This window comes from Felis catus, chromosome A2 (assembly GCF_018350175.1).
Source record: "Felis catus isolate Fca126 chromosome A2, F.catus_Fca126_mat1.0, whole genome shotgun sequence".
NCBI lineage: Eukaryota > Metazoa > Chordata > Mammalia > Carnivora > Felidae > Felis > Felis catus.
Window position 1 is genome coordinate 73,873,456 of NC_058369.1, and position 25,708 is coordinate 73,899,163.

Sequence of the window (25,708 nt, forward strand, 5' to 3'; positions counted from 1 at the left end):
GACTTGACGGAGGGACAAAGACTTTCCCAAACAAAGGCTGAGGGAGTTCATTACCACCAGATCTGCCTTACAAGAAATGCTAAAGGGATCTCTTGGAGTAGAAGTAAAAGAACAACAATTAACATAATAAAAACGTAAAAGGTAGTGTATATCTCACTAATAACAGTAAATATGTAGTTAGATTCTGCAATATAAGAGTGGTATATAATCCACTTACAACTTTTGTATGAAAGTTTTAAAAAATGAGGATAGTAAAAATAACCACACCTACAATAGTATTAGTTGCATGATATTAAAAACACGTAAATTTTAACAGCAGTAACCAAAAACTTGACAGGCAGGAGCAGTAAAAATATAAAGTTCATGAATTCTATTGAAGTTAAGTTGTCATCAGTTTAAAACAAGGTGTTATAAAATTAAAACACTTTACATAAGCCACAAAGGAAAATCCTGTAGTATTTAAAAGAAAGAACATGAGAAAGAACTCAAAACAGGGGCACCTGCAGGCTCAGTCAGTTAAGCATCCAACTTCAGCTCAGGTTACGATCTCACTGTCCATGGGTTCGAGCCCCACATCAGGCTCTGTGCTGACATCTCAGAGTCTGGAGCCTGCTTGAGATTCTGTGTCTTTTTGTTGCTGTCTGCCCCTTCCCTACTCATGCTCTCTCTCTCTCCCAAGAATAAATAAACAAACAAAAAAATTAAAGAACTCAAAACATACTGATACAAAAACATCAACACACACACACACAAAGATAGCAGGATAAGAAACCAGAAACAAAGATCTCTAAAACAACCAGTACACACACAACAAAAGATAAAAGTAACCAAAAAAGAGTAGGCTTAGCTATACTTACATCAGACAAAATAGACTTTACAAATGATGAAAGGAGACAAACAGGGGCACTATATGATGCTAATGTGATCAATTCATCAAGAAGACATAACTGTAAATGTAAGTGCATTCAACACTTGGAACACCTAAATATATAAAGTGAAAACTAACACAGCTAAAATAAGAAATAAAATTGAATAAAATACAATAATACAATACAATACAATACAATACAACACAATAAAATACAATAATACAATAATAGTTGGGGACTTTAATACCCTACTCTCAACAACAGATCATCCAGATGGAGAATCAATAAGGAAACAGCAGATCTGAATAACACTAGAGACCAAATGGACCTAAAAGATTTATACAGAACATTCTATCCAACAACAGCAGAATACACGTTCTTCTTGAGTGCACATGGAACATGTTCTAGAATAGGCTATATGTTAGGCCAAAAAACAAGTCTTAGCAAATTCAAGAAGATTGAAATGATAGCAGGTATCTTCTCTGACCACAGTGGCATTAAACTAGAATTCAAGAACAAGAAAAAAACTGGCAATTCATGAATACATGGAAATTAAACAACACTCTCCTGAACAAACAATGGATCAAAGGAAAACTGAAAACATAACATGCCAGAAAAAGAGATCAGACTTGTGATTCCCAGAGGTGGAGTGGAGAGGAAGGAAGAGTGGAGAAAGGTAGTCAGAAAAGACAAACGCCAGTGATAAGATAAATAAGTACTAGGGATATAATGTACACCACAGTGACTGTAGCTAACTAACACTGTTATATGAGATGTAGGGAAGTTAATAGAGTAAATCTTATGAGTTCTCATTAAAAAATGGATTTTACCTTTTTAAATGGTTGGAAGGAATCAAAAGAAGAATGTCTCATAACATACGAAAGCTCTATGAAATTCAACTTTTGGTGTCCACAAATAAAATTCTATTGGAATACAGTCATGTGGGGTGCCTGGGTGGCTCAGTCGGTTAAGCATCTGATGTTGGCTCAGGTCATGATCTCGCAGTTCGGGAGTTCGAGCCCCGCATTGGGCTCTGTGCTGACAGCTCCAAGCCTGGAGCCTGCTTCAGATTCTGTGTCTCCCTCTCTCTCTGCCTTTCCCCTGCTCGTTCTCTCTCTCTCTCTCTCTCTCGCTCTCTCGCTCTCTCTCTGTCTCTTTCTCTCTCAATCAAAAATAATAAAATTTAAAAAAAATTTAAAAAATTTTTTAATATAAAAAAACGGAATACAGTCATGTCCACTCATTTAAGTATTGTCTACGGTTGCTATCTGGCTACAATGGTAGAGTTAAGTAGCTGTGATGGAGATCATTTAATACACAGAGCCTCAAGTATTTATTATCTTTATAGAAAAAGCTTGCCAATTCGTTTTAAAGCGATAAGTTTCAGTATGGTTTGCCATGCCACAATAGTTAACTACGATTTTACAATTTTAATCCCATTTAATTCCTTTTTACTTAAACACTTTGCTTTACAGTTTTGTCTATAATTGTATTTCTAAATTTATTATTGAGTTTTAGAATATTTCATTGTAGTTGGTTCTTTTGAAGCTTACTGAAATTTTTTTTGTAACCTAGTCTATAATCAGTGTTTGTAAATGTTCCACAGACACAAGACTATCTCTGTTAGCAGGGTACGTAAGGTGACGTATATCTAATACTTCCATCTCATTCAATATACTAAATAAATCCTCTTTTTAGTTCTTAATCTAGTTTAGAAAATACCATGTTAAATTATTATAAAATAATCATGTGTCTCACAATTTCTAACTTTCTAATGTTTTAGAATATATAACGTTCTATGTTTTGGAATATATTTCTATATCTTTCCATGCTTAAAAATAACTTGGAACAATCAATGACTCTTATTTTAAAGATACAGTATAGATCAATGACCGCCAGGAAGGGTCAGTCCCAGGGCTATGAAGATACAGACCAGCACTCCAATTTTCCTTTTTTTGTTTTCCTTCATTAAATTGAACAGAGTACTGAGACTTAAATAAACTCAGACATTCCAATGTCTGGATTTTTCTTTCCAAAGTTAGCAAATGAGAAAAAGAAAAACAATTCACAATAGAGGGAAGAAAAATCATTAAGAAAGGAAAATGTCAATTTATAAATTCAAAGATTAAAAGTTGTGTGTGTACCTGTGTGTCTGTGTGTGTGTGTGTTTGTATAAGTGTGGGGGGTGAGGTGCAGGGTGTTTACTTGTTTCCTTTCCCCGGCCAGTATTATTCTAAATATGAAATTTATAGAGAAAAGAGAAAAAAAGCAGTTATTCTGTGAGTGCTATGGAAAAGGCATTGATAATCAAGAGATTCCCAATTTGAGCCTTACTAATGACCTATGTGTTATTGGCCAAAACATGTTAAACTAGAACTAAGGTAGGTTTAGTCTGACATTGGGAGCGGCGAGTAGCTTGCCAGGACTACTGTGGATCATCCAGGTGAAGGCGGTCAGGAGCAGCTGGTCACCAGGGAATGTTCCAGGATGCTGGACAGCTGGTGGAAATCAAGACCCAGCAGGGACGTCAGCTGTCAGCACTGGAAGAGAGGTGGAGTCTGCTCTTACTAGAAACATCAGTTAATGTAAGATCAAAAAGAGCAGAGGAAGGCCTATGCGAGGGCACCAAAGCTAAGAAGAGATAAGAATAGAACCCAAGCAGGGGCAAAGTAGTTGCAGAACAGAACTCGGTGTGAGCCAAAGGCAGGCAGGAAATTGGGCAGGGCAGGATGAGTCTGGGGAGTCTGAGGAGCAAAGCAGTGTCAAGAGACTGAGTCAAACTCCAGATTCTCTATCCAATTTGAAAGTCAAGAGCAAAACAAGGTCAGCCAGAAAAGGCTGGAGAGATGTGCCTACACCCTTCCCAAAGGAGGCCTTCTGAGCTGGCTTTGTGCAGTCTCCCACCAGATCAGGGGTCTCCAGCCATGATGCTGTTAAATTCTAAGTTCTTACACTTAGGAAGGGGTTAAGTCCAATGGTATCTGAGGCCCTACCCAACTCCCCAAATGTTTAGGACTTTAGCATTCTATAAATCTAAAAATATACATTAAGTTCCAGTGGAGAAACGAGGGTATTAAATGTTTTATCCAGGGAAACATAGTTTACTGGATTCCCTCTCACAGCCATCACCCCCCTTCCTGCCCCCACACACATATATAAATATCCCACCACCACCATCTAATTCTTTCTACTAAAAGGCAGTATGGAATGGTTTATAGCCCTCCTGGAAAGAAAAAAATGGGGGTGGGGGGGAGGAGCGGGATGACATTCCATTTCATCCTGACTCACTTAAAGATATCATTCGATCCTCAGTCACAAAGAATTCTCCTAACAGGGTAGAAACAGCCCAGGTCACGAGGAGCTCGTTTGGAGTTGCAGTAGTTCCTTATACGATCCGATCCAATCCGTAAGCCAAAAGGATACATTCCAGGGCTGTGTTTCTTTCATTCTTTTTCCCTCCAGGCTGATTTTATAGTAACAACACACAGCCACTTAAAGCTATCTCCAAATAGCCAACATTCAGAAAACGTACCACATAAAATAGAGACATTTTACAAGGAACCATCTATTAGCTGATAATGGCAGAGCTGCCATGGAATGCAAAAGAAAACCAATGTGACCCTCACCAAAACATCAGATCCATTTATCCCAATCAGCCCTCTGCAGCAAATGCCAGATTAACCTACAGTATCATTCAAGGCATTATAAGAGGTTTGAGGGGGGGAGGCTGCAATAAACTAAACATGTAGGTTGAGGATATATATAAATCACATGAATTGCAGCCTCATAAGATACTAATAGAAGTCAGGGGTGGGGGGGGGGGGTGGGAAGGCTGGCAGGAAGATTTTAAAATGTGATCACATGGGAAAGAGAACTTTAGACCAACCAAAGAGTTTCAGGGGGAGCGAACAATAAGTTTCTCTCTATATATTAAAAACATGTAGACATGGGAGAGTCGATGGTTGCCAGGTTTAGAGAGGAGAGGAATGAATCAGCGTTAAAAGAGACTTCCCGAGCCTCCCAGCCCTGGCAGAAGCATCACTGGGGGTAACTTGATCTCTGGGGCTCCTGAGTGCTCTCAGCCTTTCACTCTGCTCTAGGCCTTGCTGAGGCAGCCTGGGCTTTGATGATTTCTCTACTTTCTCCACATGAAAATCTAGTCTGAGGGGAAAGTCTGAGAAAACTTACGCTAAGGAATAAGAGTTCAAGCTTTAACTCTCTCCGTGCTGTCTGAAGCTTAAGAATGGACAAACTTAGGGTACCTGGATGGCTCAGTCAGTTAAGCGTCTGACTCTTGATTTTAGCTCAGCTCATGATTGCACAGTCTCGTGAGTTCGAGCCTCGGGTTGGGCTCTTAGCTGACAGCACAGAGCCTGCTTGAGATTCTCCCTCTGTCTCTATCCCTCCCCTCCTCACACTCTCTCTTTCTCAAAAATAAATAATAACAAAAAACTTAAAAAAAATAATAGACAAACTTTTGGGGCAAAAAAAATCTATAATTGTAGACCTCTGAAATCAGCAGTCTAAGGAAGGGTTATATTCCATGCAACAGAGGTTCCTTCCAGCCCTTCTAAATTCTATCATATAGGTGGACACTGATAAAATTCTCTCTGTTCTCTGAGCAAACTACTTATTCAAATGAAGGCTTCATGCAAATAAATGAAATCCAATTATTAGGAAGGTGATACATAATATCCATTTAGAATTTAATTTTAAAAAGAGATCAAATTCTCAATAACTGGATGAGGACAGGAAGATAGAACCAGAAAAGAAAGACAAGAGGATGAACTAAAATGGGGTTTAAGACAGGGATAAAGGGAAGGAGTGAATGATAGCTAGCCATTAAGAAATTAAATATAAAGAAGAGTTGGCCCTTAAACAGCACAGAGATTAGGGGCGTCAGCCTCACACACAGTTGAAAATCCGTGTATAATGTTTGACTTCCCTAAAATTTAACCAAGAGCCTCCTGTTGACCAGAAGCCTTACCAATAACAGAATAGTCCATTAACACATATGTTGTATGTTATATGTATTATATGCTGTATTCTTACAATAAAGTAAGCTAGAGAAAAAATGTTACTGGGAAAAATCATAAGAGAAAGTACGTTTATAGTCCCATCTGTATGTATCGAAAAAATTCTGCATGTATGTGAACCTGCACAGTTCAAACCTGTTTTGTTCAAGGGTCAACTGTAGCTTCATTTTCTACTAAGAATAAAAATTAAGGAAATTACAGATGTTATTTAGCAGATAATTAAAGTCAATAGCTTTTAGGAAGGCCAAAATGCCCATTAAAACTTTGAAAAAACTTAACCATAAAAATGACACAGGAGAACTCATGGACATATTTTTTTCCAAGTTCAAAGGCCCCGGCTGAAGCTTTTCATAGAGACTATTAACACAGCATAGCAGCTAAGGAACGCAAAATGTGCCGTTCTGTATGAGGGTATAGCCACCAATGCAAGGAATAACTTAAATGGAGTGTTCACAAGTTCCAAATTCATCGCCCTCACCAAGAAACAAGTGTCTCTTGAAAGGGAATAGACTATGGACCGTTAAGGTCCATTTTGGTTTAAAAAACTAAGCACTATTAACAGTCTTCATTAAGAATAAAGTCTTTATTCCAAGCCTTGTGAGCTATTTTTAATTTTTCAAGAGAGTTGAACAGAAATCATTTAGCTGCAAAAAGGATATACAGGCCTACTACAATATCCTGCTGTCCTTTCACTGGGATCAAATCAGTACAATAATCAATGATACTCGTATCATCCTAAGCAGGGTTTGATTGGCAGTTGAATAGAACTTGATTAAATAAAAATTATGAAATTCATGAAATATTTACAGCTTGGGAGAGAAAAATTTCTCAAAGATAGGGGGTTCATGAGTAAAAAAAAATGATACAGGAGAAATTTGATGGTAAAAACAAAACAAAACTGGGGAACTGTGATTTGTGATTCTAGGGGATTGAGATTCTCCTAAAACAGACCGAACATTGCTGTGTGCTGTGTTGGGCTAGCTGCTCTCAGGCCTGCTCTGGTTCGTAATTCTCACTATGGTGTATGTATTGTTATGCACATTGTATATATATATATGAGGACCTGAGGCTCCAAGAATCGGGGCTAGTTCAAGGCCACAGAGTTAGTGGAAGACTCTGGCCTCAAATTCAGGCCTTTTGACATTCAGTGATCATAATACAGTCCTCTTAGGTTAGTTTAGAAAGTTTTCATCTCTGGCTACCATTGTTCTTTTTTTTTTTTTTTTTTTTTTTCCTTTGCCTTCCAAGATTTTATTTAAATTCAAGCTAGTTAACATACTCGTAATATTGGTTTCAGGAGTAGAATTTAGTGATTCATCATTTACATATAACACCCATTGCTCATCACAAGTGCCCTCCTTAATGCCCATCGCCCATTTAGCCCATCCCCCACCCAACTCCCCTCCAGCAATCCTCAGTTTGTTCTCTGTAGATAAGAGTCTCTTTTGGAACCTGGATGGCTCATTCGGTTAAGCGACTTTTGGTTTCAGTTCAGGTCAGGATCTCATAGTGTGAGATCATCAGGCTTCTCTCCCTCTCTCTCCTTCTGTCTCTCTCTCAATAAATAAATAAACTTAAAAAAACAAGAGTCTCTTTATGGTTTGCCTCCCTTCTCTGTTTTTATCTTATTTTATTTTTCCTTCCTTTTTCCTATGTTCATCTGTTTTGTTTCTTAAATTCCACATATGAATGAAATCATATAGTATTTTTCTTTCTTGAACTGACTTATTTCGCTCAGCATAATACACTCTAGTTCCATCTACATCACTGCAAATGGCAAGATTCCATTCCTTGTGATGGCTGAGTAATATTCCATTGTTCTCTTTTTATCTTAACAACACTGGGAATTTGTCCTCTTTTCCCTTTGGCCACTTCTTCCAAACTTGGATGGTATTGCTCCTTGGGTAATACGTTGACTAACTGAAAGATTGTTTATTGAGTTCCAGAAATCCAACAGGCATTAGAAATAAAAATCAAAAGAGATATATAATCTCTTATGATGTGTCCATGTAGGTTCATCAATTGCACCAAATGTACCACTCTAGTGGGGAGTGTTGATAGTGGGGGAGGGGGATATATGGAAACTTTCTGTACCTTCCTCCTAAAACTTCTCTCAAAAACATTTAATTGTTTTAAAAAAATAAGAGGGGCACTTGGGTGACTCAATCAAGTGTCCGACTCTTGATTTAGGCTCAGGTCATGAGCTCGCAGTTCGTGAGATCAAGCCCCAGGTCCGACTCTGCACTGACAGTGTGGAGACTGCTTGGGATTCTCTCTCTCCCTCTCTCTCTGCCCCTCCCCCCACTCCTGCTCTCCCCCTCTCTAAAAATAAATAAATAAACTTAAAAGAATAAGAAATTAAGAAATGTGAAACTTATTTAAGAACTTTACTGTCTTGTCAAGGAGGACAACTGATGATAGTTGGGTGCGATGGATGCTTTGATGTCTCGGCATCAGAGGGGCTGTTTACAACAGACAAGTGAGGCAGGAAAGGCTCCTGGGGCTCGTGCTCATTTGGAAGGAATGGAAGCAGCCAGTGAGGCCAAGAAGCTTCATCATTTTAGTGAAAAGCAAAGAGCATATGGGAAGACACAGAGGATTAAAACACCAAGCCACATTATAAGGAGTTGCAGGTGGTTCTTGGGTGACAAGGTAGGAGGCAATTACATGTATTAAGGCAAATAGTTCAATCTTTGTCCTCAAAGCTGTGGAGACTCCCTGAAAGACCTAGGCAGGGAAGCAGAATGACCAAATTTGTCGGATTGAGACCAAGATGTCAGTTTTTATAAATTAACATTATATTCAGGCACCTTTGAAAATACAACTCTCTACCAACAGCCAAAAAACACTCTAGGTCCAACTCTCCAATATTCTAAACAAGCCAATTAAAAATAATTTGGGGAGCGCCTGGGTGGCTCAGTCGGTTAAGCATCCGACTTCAGCTCAGGTCATGATCTCACAGTTCATGGGTTCGAGCCCTGCGTCGGGCTCTGTGCTGACAGCTCAGAGCCTGGAGCCTGCTTCGGATTCTGTCTCTGGGTCTCTCTGCTCCTCCTCTGCTCTCTCTCTCTCTCTCTCTCTCTCTCTCTCTCTCTCAAAAATAAATAAACATTAAACAAATTTTTAAAAAATTAAAAAAATAATTTGAGCATCCTGGGATCAAGCCCCATATTGGGCTCTGTACTGAGTGTGAAGCCTGCTTGGGATTTTCTCTCTCTCCTTCTGCCACTCTCTCCTGTGCCCTCTCTCTCTCTAAAATAAAAAAATTAATAAAATGATAAAATTAAATTTAAATTTAAAAATAAAATAATTTGATACCAAATTTTGGAAGTGATCAGATTAGATGAAGCTCTTTAATAAACCTTTGATTCAGTTCACCAATATTTATTTAGCACTTCCGCTTAGAAGGCCCTGAACTCCAGCACTTAATTTCATTGTTTTTTGGGGTGCCAGGGTGGCTCAGTCGATTAAGCGTCCAACTTCAACTCAGCTCATGATCTCACGGTTCATGAGTTCCAGCCCCATGTCGGGCTCTGTGCTGACAGCTCAGAGCCTGGAGCCTGCCTGCTTTGGATTCTGTGTCTCCCTCTCTCTCTGTCCCTCCCCCACTCACGCTCTGTCTCTCCATCTCTCTCAAAGTCTCTCAAAGATAAACATTAAAAAAATTTTTTTAATAAAAAAAATTTCACTGTTTTTTAATACAGTAAACTCTGAAAGTAAGTAAATATTCAATCACATCAGAAACTTAAGAAAAATCAGATCATTCAAAACCAAAACCAATTACTATTTCACTAAAGGAATTGTCACAGCATTGTAAAAAAGGTAAGTTTATCTTACACTGTTAACTTTTATTAATATCATCTTAGTGTAACCAACTTTTTAGTAACGCCTTCACTAGGACTATATTGACAGACACTTGCTTAACATGTGCAGCATTTTTCAAAAATCAATTTAAAAGCTGTCATCAGTTTCTTTCCAAGTTACCTTACTTTTCTTCACCTATGACTTATTTTTTTTTTCTCCCTGTGAAATTCCACTTGATCAAATAGTTCTTCCTTTGAGTTCTCTTTTCTCTTCTCTTCACCTCATTCTATTTGTCCAAGACTCATCTGGGGTGTGGGGGGGGGGGGAAGGTGTGGTGCGCCTGGGTGGCTCAGTCAGTTAAGCATCCAACTTCAGCTCAGGTCATGATCTCACAGGTTGTGAGTTCAAGCCCTGCATTGGGCTCTGTGCAGAGAGCTCAGAGCCTGGAGCCTGCCTTGTGTTCTGTCTCTCTCTCTCTCTCTCTCTCTCTCTCTCTCTCTCTCTCTCTCTCTCTGCCCCTCCCCTGCTCATGCTCTGTCTCTCTCTCCTTCAAAAATATACAAATATTAAAAAAAAAAAAAAAAAACAGACTCATCTCGGGTGGCACCACCTCCAGGAAGCCTTCCTGGACTTGCCCACGTTGAGGGAGTTACCCTTCTCTGGGCTGTGGGCACCCTGTGAGTGTGTTTACCAGTTGCCCTGAGCAAACACTACTTAAGCCACTGCTTTACCTGCTTATTTTCCTAACTAGATCATGAACTCCTCACAAGCCCAGATCTTTTGTTTCATCTCCATAGCTGCAGGACAAGGGCACACAGTCAGTGGCCAGTAACAGTGAAGAAAGGAAGGGAGAGAAATAAAGCGAATTATATTTCTATTTTCTCCATCATTTCTCTTCTCCTTCCTCCTCATTTCATGTCTTCCTCTTATTTTCCCCAACTACTAACACAACATCTTTAACCTTCTCCTCTTGGTTTCAATGCAGGTTATGATGTTCACTCTCTCCCTTGAGGTCCTCACGGTGGCAAAAGTGCTGATTCAGTGTATCAGGGGCCCCGACTTAGGAGTTATTGCTCCTGGGAGCTGCAGAGAAGGGGTTTGTTTTAACGGGCCCTGGATTAGTCTCTATTATGTCTCTTCTGTTTTAGCTGGGGACTTTTAACATGCTTTCTCCTTGCACCGTTTTCAGTCTTAGCAGCTGGGTAAACAGACGTTCTGCAACACCCTGGATAAAACGGCAAGCCCAGGGGAAAAGTCTCCCATCTTGAAATTTAAAAAAAGCAAAACTTGTTCAGGGCCGGCCTGGTGGGGGGCGGGGGTTGGGGGGTGGGAAATAGTAACACCTGAGAACACCTGAGACACACTGTGTGCTGTCTGTGGAAAACTCAGCGGATGACAAAAACATGCAGCTGCCTTCCTGAATGAGCCTGGCTGCTCAGAGAGAAGCATCACGCGATTTTTAGCAGGAATAACAGAAAAGTGAGGTAAGCGACTGGCTTTCCTGGTAGGCTTTCAAAAGAGTCTATGAATTCCATAGGAGAACACAAAGAGGACGGTAGTTAACAATACTGTATATGTGAAGGTTGCTAGGAGAGATTTTAAAACCCAACACAAGAAAAAGAAATCTGTAACTGTGAGGTGATGGGTGTCAATGAAACTTACTGGGATGCTCATTTTGCAATACATGCATATATCACATCATGATGGTGTATGCCTTAAACTAATACACGGTTATATGTCAGGCATGTCTCAATCAAACTGGAAAAAAATGTGTCTTCAGGTTGGATAGAAAATAGTAGTGGCTGAGAAGCAAACTGACTATATGATGAAGATAATCCCTCCATTTCACGAGTTTAAGAAACTACTTTGTTATAAAGTCTATCATAAATTTTAAACATGATTTGCTGGCCACCTCCCCCTACTCTCTCTACTGTCTCCCTGGACCCACCCTGGACCCACATCCCTCCATTCTCTCTCTTTCTCTCTTTCTCTCTCTCTCTCTCTCTCTCTCTCTCTCTCTCTCTCTCTCTCTCTCTCTCTCTCTCTCTCTCTCCCTCTCCCCTCTCTGGACCCACCTCCCCCCAACTCTTCCTTTTGATCACTGAGTTTGGGCTCACTGTCCTCTCTGGTACTCCCTAAACTCCCACCCATGCACCTGCTGCCTAAAGAGCTTCTTCCAGTTCTCGGCAGGTCCCTTCCCTCACCTCCTTCAGGACTCTGCTCAAATGTCCCTTAAGCAGAGAAGCTCTCTGTGACCAGCTTAAATGAAATAGCCTCACAACCAACTTTTGGCACTCCTCATTTTCCTTCCCTGAAATATTTTTCACCAATGTTCTTTGTTTCATTTATTCTCTATGCCTAGTGATCAATAAATATTTATTGAGTAAATTAGCAAAGACAGGGTAACGTTCCGTGCACCACTTTAGGGGAGGCAATATGACATATGGAAAAGATACAGCCTTTTGAATTCTAAACTAACTATTCACTATGTTTCTAACCTTGAGACTAACCTCCCTACACTTCAGAATATTCATCTGTAAAGTGGGAATAATAATGCTTTCCTGATAATTAAAAGCATCTACTCAGTGCTGCTTTCTCCCGTTCCCTTCTCCCTGCCTCCTTTCTGTGGTTGGGAGCTAGCGTGTCTGTGATTCACAGGTTCTGCTGCGGAATGAAAAGAACAGCGTGCCAAGCACACCTCTGACAGAACCATTCCCAACAAGTTAATGCCGATTCTGTTTGTGTTTGATAACTGGTAGGCTGGATACGAAGCACGGAAGGACACCTGCTTTTCTGCAAGTGTTGTCATCTGACTGGGACCCCAAAGAGGGACATTTGAGGATGGTTTCATGAAGCTGTGGAACTGACCTTGGAAGCACGACTATGTTTCAGAATCGTAGTGAGTCTGGGAAGCGTTCCAGACAGAGAACAAAAGACCCCACCGAATGGGAGTGTGGCCACAGCAGGGCCTTTATGTTGAGAAAAGGTGGAAAGAAAAAACCATGTCAGACTGTGGAAGACCATGATGTCAGACTAAAAAGACCAGCTTTCATCCTATAATAGAGAGCCACTAAACATTTTTAAATTTTCATAGAGAACATAGAATCGGCTAATGAAAATGATACACTTTTAAACTTTCACAGAGACCCCCTGAAAGCCAGGCACTGAACAGTACCGGTGAATCCAGTGACATTTGTTCAGAAAAACAAACGACAAGGTCATAAATGGGAATGAATCATATCCTAATCTTCCCCGCTCATCACTGTTTGATCCATCACGCAGAAGAGACTTGAGCTGGCGGAGACTGAAGACTGCTTACCACAAGAGAGCACCAAAAAACATCAACACACTCACACAACAGAGCCTCCAAACAGTGCAGGCTCTCTGTGGTCTGTGCTTTAACAGCAGGACCTGTGATAATGTGACCTCCCCTATTGAATTTCCTCTCTGAAGACAACCCCCCAGTCTCTTCCTTGTGATTGGATTCCTTAACTCCTTGTTAAGCCCTGAATAAAGACATAAGAACCTTATGGGTTTCCACAATGAGGAAGCTTCCACTTCTGCGTGCGTAAGAGTAGAAAGAAGAAGGCGACAAATTATGTAATTCAAAATGAAGAGAGAAAATAGAAATTAATCTATTACAGATGCTACTAAAAGTCTTTCTACAGCAGAATTCTGTCACAGAATTGAGCAAGGAAGAAAAATCTTAGGACATGGGAAACCAGTAATGTAACTTTGTGGCCCTTGATGTTACAAAAGGGGCCAGCAGCTGAGTACGAAGATGACACTTTTATCTGCCTCAGTTTTGTATTTTTCTTGGGTCCACTTCTCACAGCATGGATACGATCTATTTAGACTCTCAAAGAGCTTTTGATAAGGTTCTCACAAATGCCTATTATTGAAAGTGGGTAACCGTGGTGTGAAAGGAAAAAGTCCTATCAATGAATTAAATGAGAGGCAAAGAGCAGAAATAAATGGCCAATTCTCATGTGAAGAAAGGTTAATGACTGAGGGCTCTCAGGCTCTGTGGTAGAATCAGACTGATATTTAACAAACGACTGGGATAGGGGAGCCCGATTCTGGCTCCTGCATTCTCTGCACATCAGTCCCACACAGAGCCCCCCGCTGATCGACCGGCATGGGGCACAAGGCGAAACAGGCATTGCTGAGAAGTGTCTGCGATCCAGGAAAGGGCAAATAGGTAATGAATTGTTGCTGATTCACACAGAGATCCCCAAATACCAAGGGGACAGAAATAAAAATTACAGTAGCAGAATCTTATTGTCTAAGAACTTTGGTACATACTACACAGAAAAACAAGGGCCCTTTCAAAAGACAAGATATGATATTTGAACAAAAGTACTTAATTCATGGGCATGATGACAGCAAATGTTCCGTACTGAAGAACCGCTTCTGTGGGCATTTAGATCCACAAGAACCCTGATGCCTATTCTGTAGATGGAGTTTCGACATAAACAAAAGCGAAACTGGTAGGAAACATGCAGGATTGGTGCCCTTTTCTGAGGGATACCTGAAGGACTGATACAGGTTTTAATGAAAGCAAAACCTGACATGAATGTTATAATTTGGAAATCAAATGCTCTAATTGACTAGCATTAATCCTTTATGACCCATAACTCAATCTGGCATTTTCCAAACGTCATCATGATAAACTGCACAGGAGAACAGAAAAGCCAACAAACTTTTGACTTCACCGTTCTTTGCCTCAGTTTCCTTATCTGTAAAATAGGAATAGAATTTACCTCACAGAATGATTGTAAGGGTTAAAAGGGGTCAGATATGTAGACTGTTTAAACAGTAAAAGGTAAAAAAAAATGTTAAATCATTATTACTACTAGTAATCATTATTACTAGTAGTATTGTTGTTATTAGAATTCATAATAGACTAATCCCAAACACTCACATGCTACAGAAAAGCAACCTAATTCAAGTCATTTGACTTTCTTATTTATATCATTGTTATGACTCAGTACTTAATAAGACATGTAAAATGTTTTCAAATAAAGAAAAAACATGGCTTTGAAATATCTTTCCACTAACCAGCTTTGTGAAATGTTAAAGAAATACAAGTTAATTTAAATAAGGCAAAAAAGGACACCAAAAAACAAACAAACAAAAAAAAACCCAGGTAAATGCTAATGACATTAATTCTTAAGTGTACACACAGTAGATCCAAGCTTACCGTGCCGATAGTATTTTGATAAGCTCTTTTCTATTCTGTACCCGAAGGTGGTTAGTTTTATACTTGGAGTCATCAATCAGTTCAGGCAAATTCAAGATCTAAAAGGGAAAAATAATGTTTTTTAACATTTATTTATTTACTTACTTTTGAAAGAGCAAGAGGGAGGTGGAGGGACAGAGAGAGAAAGAGAAGGAGAGAGAGAATCCCAAGCAGTGTCTGTGCTGTCAGCACAGAGCCTGACTCAGGGTTTGAACTCATGAACCCTGAGATCATGACCTGAGAGGAAATCAAGAGTCTGATGCTTAAGCGACTGAGCCACCCAGGCACCCCCAGGAAAAATAATCTTAATGTATAATTCACGATTTGGGGGGTACCTGCCTGTGAGTGCAAGTGTTCAGCGACTACCACACCCTTCCCAACACCATCCTTTGCTGACCTTTATGCTTCCAGACAAAAGCATATAGAACAGCAAAGGAATATTGAGGGAAGGATCATGCAATCAAGATGGGTAATGTTGAGGGGCCTGAGTGGCTCAGTAAGTTGAGCATCTGACTTCGGCTCAGGTTGTATTCTCACGGTCAGTGAGTTCAAACCCCATGTCAGACTGTGCTGCCAGCTCGGAGCCTGGATCCTGCTACGGATTCTGTGTCTCCCTCTCTCTCTGCCCCTCCCCCACTCACTCTCTGTCTCTCTGTCTCTCAAAAATGAATAAACGGTACAAAAAATTTTTTTAATACGGGTAATGTTGTGACTGAGTTTGTCATTTATGAGAAGTTTTTGCTACATTTGTGTAGGTACCTACAAACAGGAGCATAGAAAGAGTTATCAGATCCCCATCATAAGCTTGTCTGGAGAGAGTAAGTAGAGAGATACAAAACTGGATAAAACGGACCTAATTCTGAGAACCAATATCATAAGTACTTGTCTGCACTTTCACAAAGCCCATGATCAACATATATCTTGTAGGTACATTCACTTATTTGTTCCACATGTAAATAAAATAATATTATCTGTCCCAGAAGTCCAATCCAGGATGTTGTACAAGGTGCTAAAATAGAGGAAAAGCATATACATTTGCCCCAAATGCTCACCATTAAAATAATGTCAAATTAAAAGATATTCTTCCTATAGAAGTGTCACTATTTTTCTTTAATATGTCTCCCTGAAGGAATAACAAATAGAAATGCTTTTATACACTTCCTCTTTTGCTCCTCCTCAATAAAGGGAAATCTATCTTGCAAGTCCCTTCGGACATCTTGCAATTTTAACAAGACCGTAATGAAAGTACCAAGTGGATTTGGAATGGAAAAGAAGTTTTATAAAGAATGTGTGGAGGCAGTGTTTGGCAGTTGTGTTGGAAAGTCAGAAGGAGCATTTATGGGTTCCGGGCAGGCCATGTGGCCCACAGAAAGCTTCACTACCTCTAGTAATGTATTTGCTTTAAATATAAACATTTAATGGTTTCATTTGTTTCCCACAGTTTAAATAAAATCAATCCATTAATCATCTCACAAAGGACAGAGAAGTGAAGAAGGTTCCCTGGAGTAAAGAGAGCATCTCCACGGTGTCATTTCTCTTTTGCATGGTTCACTTATTCATTTCCTTTAGGAATAATAAAGACAGGCTTACTCTCCCAGAGTTTAAAAAGCGACACCACATAGAGCGTCCTTTCTCAAACCCTTCCTGTCACCACACCTGATCCCAGAATGGCCTCCAGCCTTGTCCAGGAATGGAAACCCATTCCCTCCCCAAGAATGAATAAGTCATTTCAAGAAAAAGCAAGTGCCTTCACCAAATCACAGGTTAAATCTGTAAATCTAGCCTCACCCAGAAATAGTATAAGCTACATTAAAAAAATAAAATAAAAAACACTCAGTGGGGCGCCTGGGTGGCTCAGTCAGTTGAGCATCTGACTTTGGCTCAAGTCATGGTCTCAAAGTTTGTGGGTTAGAGCCCCACATTGGACTCTGTACTGACAGCTCAGAGCCTGGAGCCTGCTTTGGATTCTGTGTCTCCCTCTCTCTTTGTCCCTCCCCCCTCATGCTCTGTCTCTCAAAAACTGAATAAATGTTAAAAAAACAAAAAAACAAAAAAACCACTCAGTGATTTTACTCAATGGGAACCAGGATATCCTCATTTGTCCTTCTCTAAACTTGACATATTAGACCTCTTTTCTTTTTTTTTTTTATTTTTTTTAATTTTATTTTTATTTTTTTTTCAACGTTTTTTATTTATTTTTGGGACAGAGAGACACAGAGCATGAACGGGGGAGGGGCAGAGAGAGAGGGAGACACAGAATGGGAAACAGGTTCCAGGCTCTGAGCCATCAGCCCAGAGCCTGACGCGGGGCTCGAACTCACGGACCGCGAGATCGTGACCTGGCTGAAGTCGGACGCTTAACCGACTGCGCCACCCAGGCGCCCCATATTAGACTTCTTTTCTATTTGAAAGTTGATACGAAACAGTGGGTCACAATAATTATCGTTCTGTGTTCAGCCACGCTGCCATTCAAAATGTTCCTAGAGAGACCGCTTCGTTCCGGGTGCTGTGATCACAACCATTCCTTATGTGCTCGAAGCAGTGTTGCCTGGGACAGAATGAAGCCATGCCAGTGAAAGTGCCTGACATCTTGAGCACTAAATCCGTGGGAAGCATTCCAACGAGGTGCATTTTCCCCCAAAAGAAATAATGAAGTATGGGTTTGTTCAAAAGAGAAGGATGGGAAAGAGGAAGGCCGGGAGACAGGGAGGGAGAATGTCTTTAATTAACCTTCATTTTCTGAGAATATTTCTACTGGATATAGAGTTCAGGGTGGACACCTCTGTGCCACTTCTCTCTGGGCTCCCAGGTTCTTACGAAAACTCTGCAGTCAATTGAGTCCGTGTCCCCCCACAGGTAATATATCATTTTTCTCTGGGTGCTTTCAAAACATCTGCCTTGGTCTTTCCTTTTCAGCGGGTAGTCTTGGGTGTGTTTGTGCATGGATTTATTGGGGTTGATCCTATTTGGGGTTCGCTGAAATTATTAAATCTGTAGGTTTTTGTCTTTTGCCAAATTTGGGAAGTTTTCAGCAATTACATCTTCAAATATTTTTTCAGCATAGACTTTTGGGGAGGAGACTCTTTTTTTCTTTCTCTGTGGTTCAGACTGAATGATTTCTACTTATCTATCTTCGAGTTCCATGACTAGTTTCCTCTGTCATCCCCATTGTGTTATTGGGCTCACCCAGTGAGGAGATGCTTTTTTTTTTTTTTATTTGGTGGCTGTATTTTTCCATCCTAGAATTTCTAGTTGGTTCTTCTTCATATCTTCTATTTCTTTGCGGGACATTTCTATTTTTCCATTTATTTCCACAAAGTCTGTGATGCCTATCGGAGCATTTTTATAATAGCTGTTTTAAAGCCTTTGTAAATTAATTCCAACATCTGTGTCATCTTGGCATTGGCATTTATTGACTGTCTTTTCTCATGCAAGCTCTGGCTCTGCATATGCTGAGTAATTTTGGATTGTATCCTGGACGTTTTAAATATTATATTATGAGCCTCTGGGTCTTGTTTAAATCCTACAGAAAAATCTTGTTGTTATTGTGTTTAGCAAGCAGTTGACCTGGTGAGGTCCAGGCTGTGAGTCCCACAACCCACCTTTGGTGTGCTTTGGTTCTAGAGGTAGTGGAGTTCTGAGCGCATGCAGTGCTATTCGAATCTGTCCCACATGTGCCCTACTTAACGGTCATGCTGCCACCTGGGCAGTCATCTGTTCCTTAACTCAGTCCTCAACTCCTCTGGGGTGCTGGTTAGCACCAGATCAGTGTATGTGCGGCTCAGAGGTGAGTGAGGGGTTCACCAACAACTTCAAGGATTGCTTTCCACAGCTCCTGCCTCTCTGCAGTCTCTTTCCAGTTCCCTGGGGCTCCCCCTTAGGTAGCCTACTCCCCAGCAGACTTGCAGGGTGGAGGCCAAGCAGTGGGGGGAGAGAAAAAGGCAACAGGGATTCACCCCTCTTTCTGGGGGATCACTGCTCAGAGATAAAGAGGAAAGTTCTCCTTCCTCAGTTTTAGTTCCTGTTCATCTGCTGATGCCATTACAGGGGTTGTTTGTGGGGTGGGGCGTGAGAAAATGGAGAGGGAGAAAAGACGGAGGATTTCCACACTCTCTCTGCTATTAGAGCTCACTTTTGTGGTCCTCACTCTAGGAAGAAAGGGCATCTCGTAGGGCTCAGCTCTGTTTCCTAGTGCCTACTTCCAAGTTTCAGGCTCCACTGTATAAGGAAGTCATTGCACAGAAACTTACTGCTGCCTTAGAGATACTTTAAATTCTGGTGTTCTTCCCCAATTCTCCTCCTACTACTTACTTCTCAGAGCCCTCTTACACCCTCTCATAGATGGCTCCGTGCATTCTATCCAGGTTTTATCACTGCGTTCAATGGAAGAGATAGGGAGAAGTGTGCTTACTTTATCTTAACCAGAACCAGATTCTCCAAACCCAATTTTTTAAGATTTATTTATTTTGAGAGACAGAGAGAGAGAGAAAGAGAGACACAGAGAGAGAGACAGCAAGTGGGGGGGGGGGGAGGGACAGAGAGAGAGGGAGAGAGAGAATCCCAAGCAGGCTTCGTGCTGTCCATACAGAGCCCTACAGGAGGCTCAATCTCACAAAGAGATCATGACCTGAGCTGAAATCAAGAGTTGGTTGCTTAACCGACTGAGTCACCCAGATGCCCCCCCCTACAAATGTAATTTTTATAGAGACCACTTATTAAGTGCATACTGTGAGTCAGGACTAGACAGACTATTTTACTTATCCAATCTAACTCTTGCAAAATCCCAAAATTTATATATTAGCATAGTCATGTATTATAATCTTCATTTTGTCATGAGAACACAGATGCTTAACAAAGATTAAGCATCTTGCCAGAGGTCACCTGACTAGCTCCAAGACTCACAGTATGCCTTAGAACTATGCTATAACGTCCTCAAACCACCTGCTCCAAAATCAGCTACAACGCTTACTGAAATTGAAGTTTCCCATACCCCACCTCAGACACACTAAGTCAAAATCTTTGGGTATGAAGCTCAAGGAGATTTCCTATGCATGCTAGAGTTGAGAACCAATGCATATTGCCTCCAATAAAAGAAACTTTCAGTCTAAATGACTTTTGAAAGGATGTCAATGTACTTCAAATAGGAATACCCATTAGTGTTGGCATCAATCAGCTTAAAATAGCTTACATATGCTCATGTTGCCTACTCTTCTGTATCACGTTAAGAGACATAAAATGGGATTTGTTCTAAGCCAAGGTTCGGTTTATATGCAGGAAGATTTTCTGAACCCCAAGCCTTGAACCCAATTGCTCTTGTTCTCACCCTAATTCCTGACAATAAGAGCTCCTTAATAGGACCCCCTGCCCCAGAAGTATTAGTCAACCAGTAGATCTATTTCAATTTTGGAAAGAGATTAGGCCCAAGTAAATTCTACTCATTCATCACAGACAATACTGCTGTATTACTCCCTAGGAGGTAGAGCCTCCCTATCTTTTTTTTTTTTTTTTTTTTTTTTGATGTTTGTTTATTTTTTGAGAGAGAGAGAGAGAGAGAGAGAGAGAGAGAGCATGAGTGAGGAAGGGGCAGAGAGAGAGGGAGACACAGAAGCCATAGCAGACTCTAGGCTGTGAGCTGTCAGCACAGAGCCTGATGTGGGGGGCTCAAATTCACGGACTGCAAGATCATGACTTGAGCTGAAGTCTGACATTCAACCGACTGAACTACCCAGGCACCCGAGCCACCCTATCTTTTATGATGGGCCTTAATTGGCAAAAGAACAATTGATGGGCATCATGTGAAAACCTGGGAACTTCATCTTCCATAAGGTCAATTTGAATCACAAGCCCCTTCGCAACAGATAAATCTGAACCAAAAATACTTACAAGAAACCCACTATACATGGCATAAGGGATCAGAGCATTTTTCTCAGGTTAAAAGGTTTTATAGGGCAAGTTTACATGTAAGGATATAATTATGAAGGTTAAAAAAAAAATCAATCAGATTGCAATGTTCACTCAAGATGCCTAGTAAGTGATGTAAATAGCATTAAAATCCTGGACACGTAAAAATTTTCTTCTGAGTGTTTCAAAGAATTTGATAGACATTGTCTTACGGGCTCATAACAGGGATTATCATTCCTAACTCACATATGGAAAAACAAGGTCAAGTGTACCACTCTCAAAGGCCCTCTGATGGTCTCCTTTTAAACAAACGTATCCTAACACACCAGCACAGTAAGTCATATTTTAGTACTCAGACTTATGGCAAATATTCTGCTTTGAAATAAAAATCTTTTCCAAAAAAAATGTTCTTATGGATATTTATGAGGAAGTTCAAAAGTTTCAAACTGATCAGCAGTAATGAATCAAAAATAAAAAGAGCTCAGTACAGTTATTTTCAACAGTGAAGAATATGTCAACCAGTAATTTCTACCCCCCCCCACCCCGCCCCCCTTTCTGGAGAGAGAAAACTCCAAAACATATGGCCCAGGAAGAAAATCTGTACTCATTTATAGCAATGAACTGGCTTTTACATCTCTGTGGCTAGAGTACGCAAATGACTTCACAGGCAACGGCTTCCGTATGTTTCATATTTTTAACGTTGACCGTTCATAATAAAGATTCTTTGATCTTGGATCAAATGTTTGAATCGATTTTCTCTACACTTACTCAGAGTCACCGTTATGAAAGCTCCCTCTTCCCCACCTCAGATGTTCCAGCCCTCCCTGCCATAGGAACCAGCTCCATTTGTCACCTTCTCCCTGGTACATCCCACCCCTTTGCTGTGGTTTTGAGCTGCGCTCCCTACCCTCTCCTGTAAAAGAGGCACCACTATAAAGAATTTTTGGGCATAGCAGGTTAACTGCAATACAGAAGGTTCTAGCAGGCTAACTGCAATAAAGAAGGTTCTTCTGAGGAATATTTGGGCATCTTTAATAACGCCGGAAGTTCACAGTGGTACGTATGAGGAGTGCAAAAAAATTAAAACGTCCTCAACAGGTGAGGCCTTTCCCCTACAGGAAAGAAAAATTAAAATAAAAACTTAAATACATATTTTTAAAGCTAGATCATACTTCTGGGACTAGAACTGGAAAAAGTGAACGGGAACCTAAAGACTTAAATAAAAGCAAATATAAAAAACCCTAAAATCTAGGTAAGTAGTAAAGACATCAAATAAAAAAAGTGTAATATAAAAAGTGTACAGTTAGTGTAATATAAAAAAAGTGTCAATATAAAATTATCTCAAACTATTCCAAGGCCTTTTTTTAAACCCAATGAGTAGCAACATCTTTAATATAACCTTAATTGCTAACACCTTAAAACATGAATTTTGCAGAAAGGTATTCTGCAAAATTAAAAGCTAATGTGAAAAGTTGTTTTAGTTTTCTAGTGGTTAATACAATAAATTTGGTATTATACTGTATTTGGGCCTAATTAGATCTCATGTTATTACAAAAACAAAAGAAAAAAGAAAAAAAGAAAAAGAAAAAAGAAAGGAAAGAGAAAAGAAAAATATCCTGGCAATAAAATTCCCTTTAAAATGCATTGTTTTGGGGGCACCTGGGTGGCTCAGTCGGTTAAGCATCTGACATCGGTTCAGGTCATGATCTCATGGTTTGGTTTATGGATTCAAGCCCCACATGGGGCTCTGTGCTGACAGCTCAGAGCCTGGAGCCTGCTTCAGATTCCGTGTCTCTCTCTCTCTCTCTCTCTCTCTCTCTCTCTCTCTCTCTCTCTCTGTCCCTCCCCCTCACATTCTGTGTCTCTTTCTCTCAAAAATAAATAAACATTAAAAAAAAAATTTTAGTGCATTTTTTTCTTTCCTTTTTTTTTTTTCATTGGACTGGTAGTAAGGTCCTGTTTGAGGATAATTTAGGTTCCTATGTACTATGATTCATTTCAAAATACAGCCAGATAACCTGAAAAAAACATATAGTCAGAATGCTAATTCAGACCATGTCCCGAGCACTTGTACGTATCAAAATGGCACATTGTTAGGTGTGAAGGCAAGGGGTCTGGAGTTGGCTGTAGACTTAACAACATTGTTCTAGGCAAAACTGAACTTTCCTGGCTGTATACAAAACGAGTTGTTGCACGGGTCATATGCCCACCCCAGTGATTCAAGATTACCTTGCACACAGTAGCAAACTGTTGGTTATTTCCTGCTCCAACTACAAGATATCCATCCTTGGTTTTAAAAGCCTAAAAGAAATCAATAAATACATAAGTACATACATACATACAAATACATAGATACATGAATATATAACTTTATATATTGAAAATACCATAAGAGTTAGCTTTAATTTCTAAAACTTCTATATAGAAAGCATGTTCTAAAGTACATTACTAACTAACTAAATATTAATTAATTAGTAGATTTTTTTCTTATATTTGCATACTTGGTTTTTTTGTTTTGTTTTGTTTTTCTTAATTTGGGATTTTCAAAACACTTCCTGGCTCTTCCACTAACTGTTGTAACACGGCTTGGAAAAATAAAGAAAATACTAAATTAAACTAAAACAGTTTTATTATAATGCATAACATGAAATTCTGTATTCATTATAGTATGGATTAATGTTGGGCTTTTCCAAAGTTTTATATTTTGTTTGTTTCCATTTTTCCTTGGAGGGAAAAGAGCAAGAGGATGCAATGTTTTCTACAAACTGAAAGAAAAATAAATGAATGGGAGGGAGGGAGGGAGGAAGGGAGGAAGGAAGGAAGGAAGGAAGGGAGGGAGGAAGGAAGGAAGGAAGGAAGGAAGGAAGGAAGGAAGGAAGGAAGGAAACAGGGAGGGAGGAGGGAGGAAGGGAGGGTGGAAGGGAGGATGCATACACTGATACATTGTATCTTTGAAGATCTCATATGTAAACTTTTGGACAATTTACTTTTCATTAAGTGAAAATTGACACATGTGGATCTCTGAACCTCATGTGGTTTTTATGTACTTGAAAATGTTTGTTGCTTCTAGGAGACACATTCATTTGAGCAGCAACAAGAATATAAGATATTGATACACTCACCTCCCAGAGCATCTGGAGAACTCCCTTCTCCTCATTTGATCACAGTGATGGTTGGAGGAACCAAATTTTACCCACAGAAGGCCTCATTCCCACTGTCTTAAATGAGTTCCTTTAGTTTCCTTCTTTTCTATGTAAACATTACTCTGTATTTTCACCTACTCTTTCTTTACTTACTCCTGCCTCTGAGAAAGATGACTTCAATCTTCCTTGCCAGGGCTTGCTTCTATACTAAAAACCCTGGTCCCACCCTCACTCATATCCTTCAGAACCTTGCTCAATCATCCTTAATCTCTTCATTCCGACTAGATCCTTTTCTTTCTGCCTACATATAGGCTCACGTCTACACTAAAAATATTAACAGCAACAAAACAAAATTTCTATCAATCCTGTTATCCTTCTCAGGCTATCTTGAAATTTTCTTCCTTCCCTCCATCTCTGAATGATACAAAATTCCACCTGCGTACACTTCTTCACCAACGCCACATGCCAATGCCCTTTGTCATCAGGAGTTTTATCCGATCTTTACACTGAAACTATTCTTTCTTGACCCCTCTGTATTATTTGCTACTGTTAACCATCCCTTCCTCCAGGAACCTGTCTTATCACTAGGCTCCATCTGGGTTCATCTCCAATCTCTCTGACCTGTATTCCACATTCCCCTTTCTCAGAATTATCTTCTTCTTAGCCTTCAGGATCTGTATGTGGTCTTTCACTTCACTCGCTTCCTATAATAGCCATTAGCCGCATGTGGCTATTAAATTTAAATAAACTAAAATTAAATTAGCCAGTCACAAAAGACCACAGATTTTGATAGCATTTATATGATACGTCCAAAATAGGGAAATCCATAGAGACAGAAAGATTGGCGACCACCCAGGGCTGAGAAGATGGGGAGAATTTGGGGGTGTGACCACTACCACTAATGAGTTCTGGATTTCCTGATGGGGTGATGAAAATGTTCCAAGAGTGTTGTAATGTACACTTTACATGAGTGAATTATGATATATCAATTATATCTCAGTAGAGATGTTATTAAGAAAAAATGTAAGTAACAGCTCAGTTCCACAGACCCACTAGCCACAATGTCAAACATTCAAAAGCCATGGCTGTCATATCAGCGTAGATAAAGAGCATTTCCAGCATCGTTGAAAGTCCCGTTGTCTGGTGCTGGGAAACCGAAGCTGGAAGATGGTATGTTTTCTTTTTATTCTTCCTACTAGACCTAACATGGTATCTGAAGAATGTTAGGCAATTAATAAATGGCCGTAAAATGTAATAAATCTCTCAGATAACTGCTTCCATATAATAGACTCATGGCTAAAATGAATCTCAGGCAAAACATTATTAATGGGGTTTATTCTATTTACATTTTTGCTTGATTTGGTAATGAATGCTACTAAAAAGATATCACATGAACTATTTTAAAAGTTTATCTTCCCTGTTCACAGGGCAAAAGCAAAGTTTGTGTTATAAACAATGCATTGGTGTTTCTCAAACTATGGAAAGGGAATTTGCAATGGAGGTATGAGTGAGGAGCAAAGGATTTTGAACAGAGATGCCCCAATAAACCATTGATAACTATGAAGATACACAGATTGTCAGCTTGTTTTTTTTTGTTTGTTTGTTTGTTTTCTGGAGAAAATCTGAGTTGGGAAGTGAATAAGTAATATGAAGTAACAATGTATGCTACCAAGTATAATGTGAAAAAAGATTTTCAAAATTTTAGAGGTGCCT

The 25,708-nt window shown here is 39.8% G+C and overlaps 1 protein-coding gene across 3 annotated transcripts in view; it reads right to left on the bottom strand.

The window, feature by feature from the left end:
- Positions 1-25,708, bottom strand: part of SUGCT (succinyl-CoA:glutarate-CoA transferase) — a 760,453-nt gene that overhangs the window by 410,240 nt on the left and 324,505 nt on the right. For all 3 annotated transcript variants that reach the window (XM_045053214.1, XM_011280299.4, XM_045053213.1), the window contains 2 exons: positions 23,082-23,153; positions 14,913-15,010 (listed from right to left, as the gene is read on the bottom strand). In XM_045053214.1, coding sequence (XP_044909149.1) covers positions 14,913-15,010; positions 23,082-23,153 — 170 coding nt within the window. The remainder of the gene's footprint in view (positions 1-14,912; positions 15,011-23,081; positions 23,154-25,708) is intronic.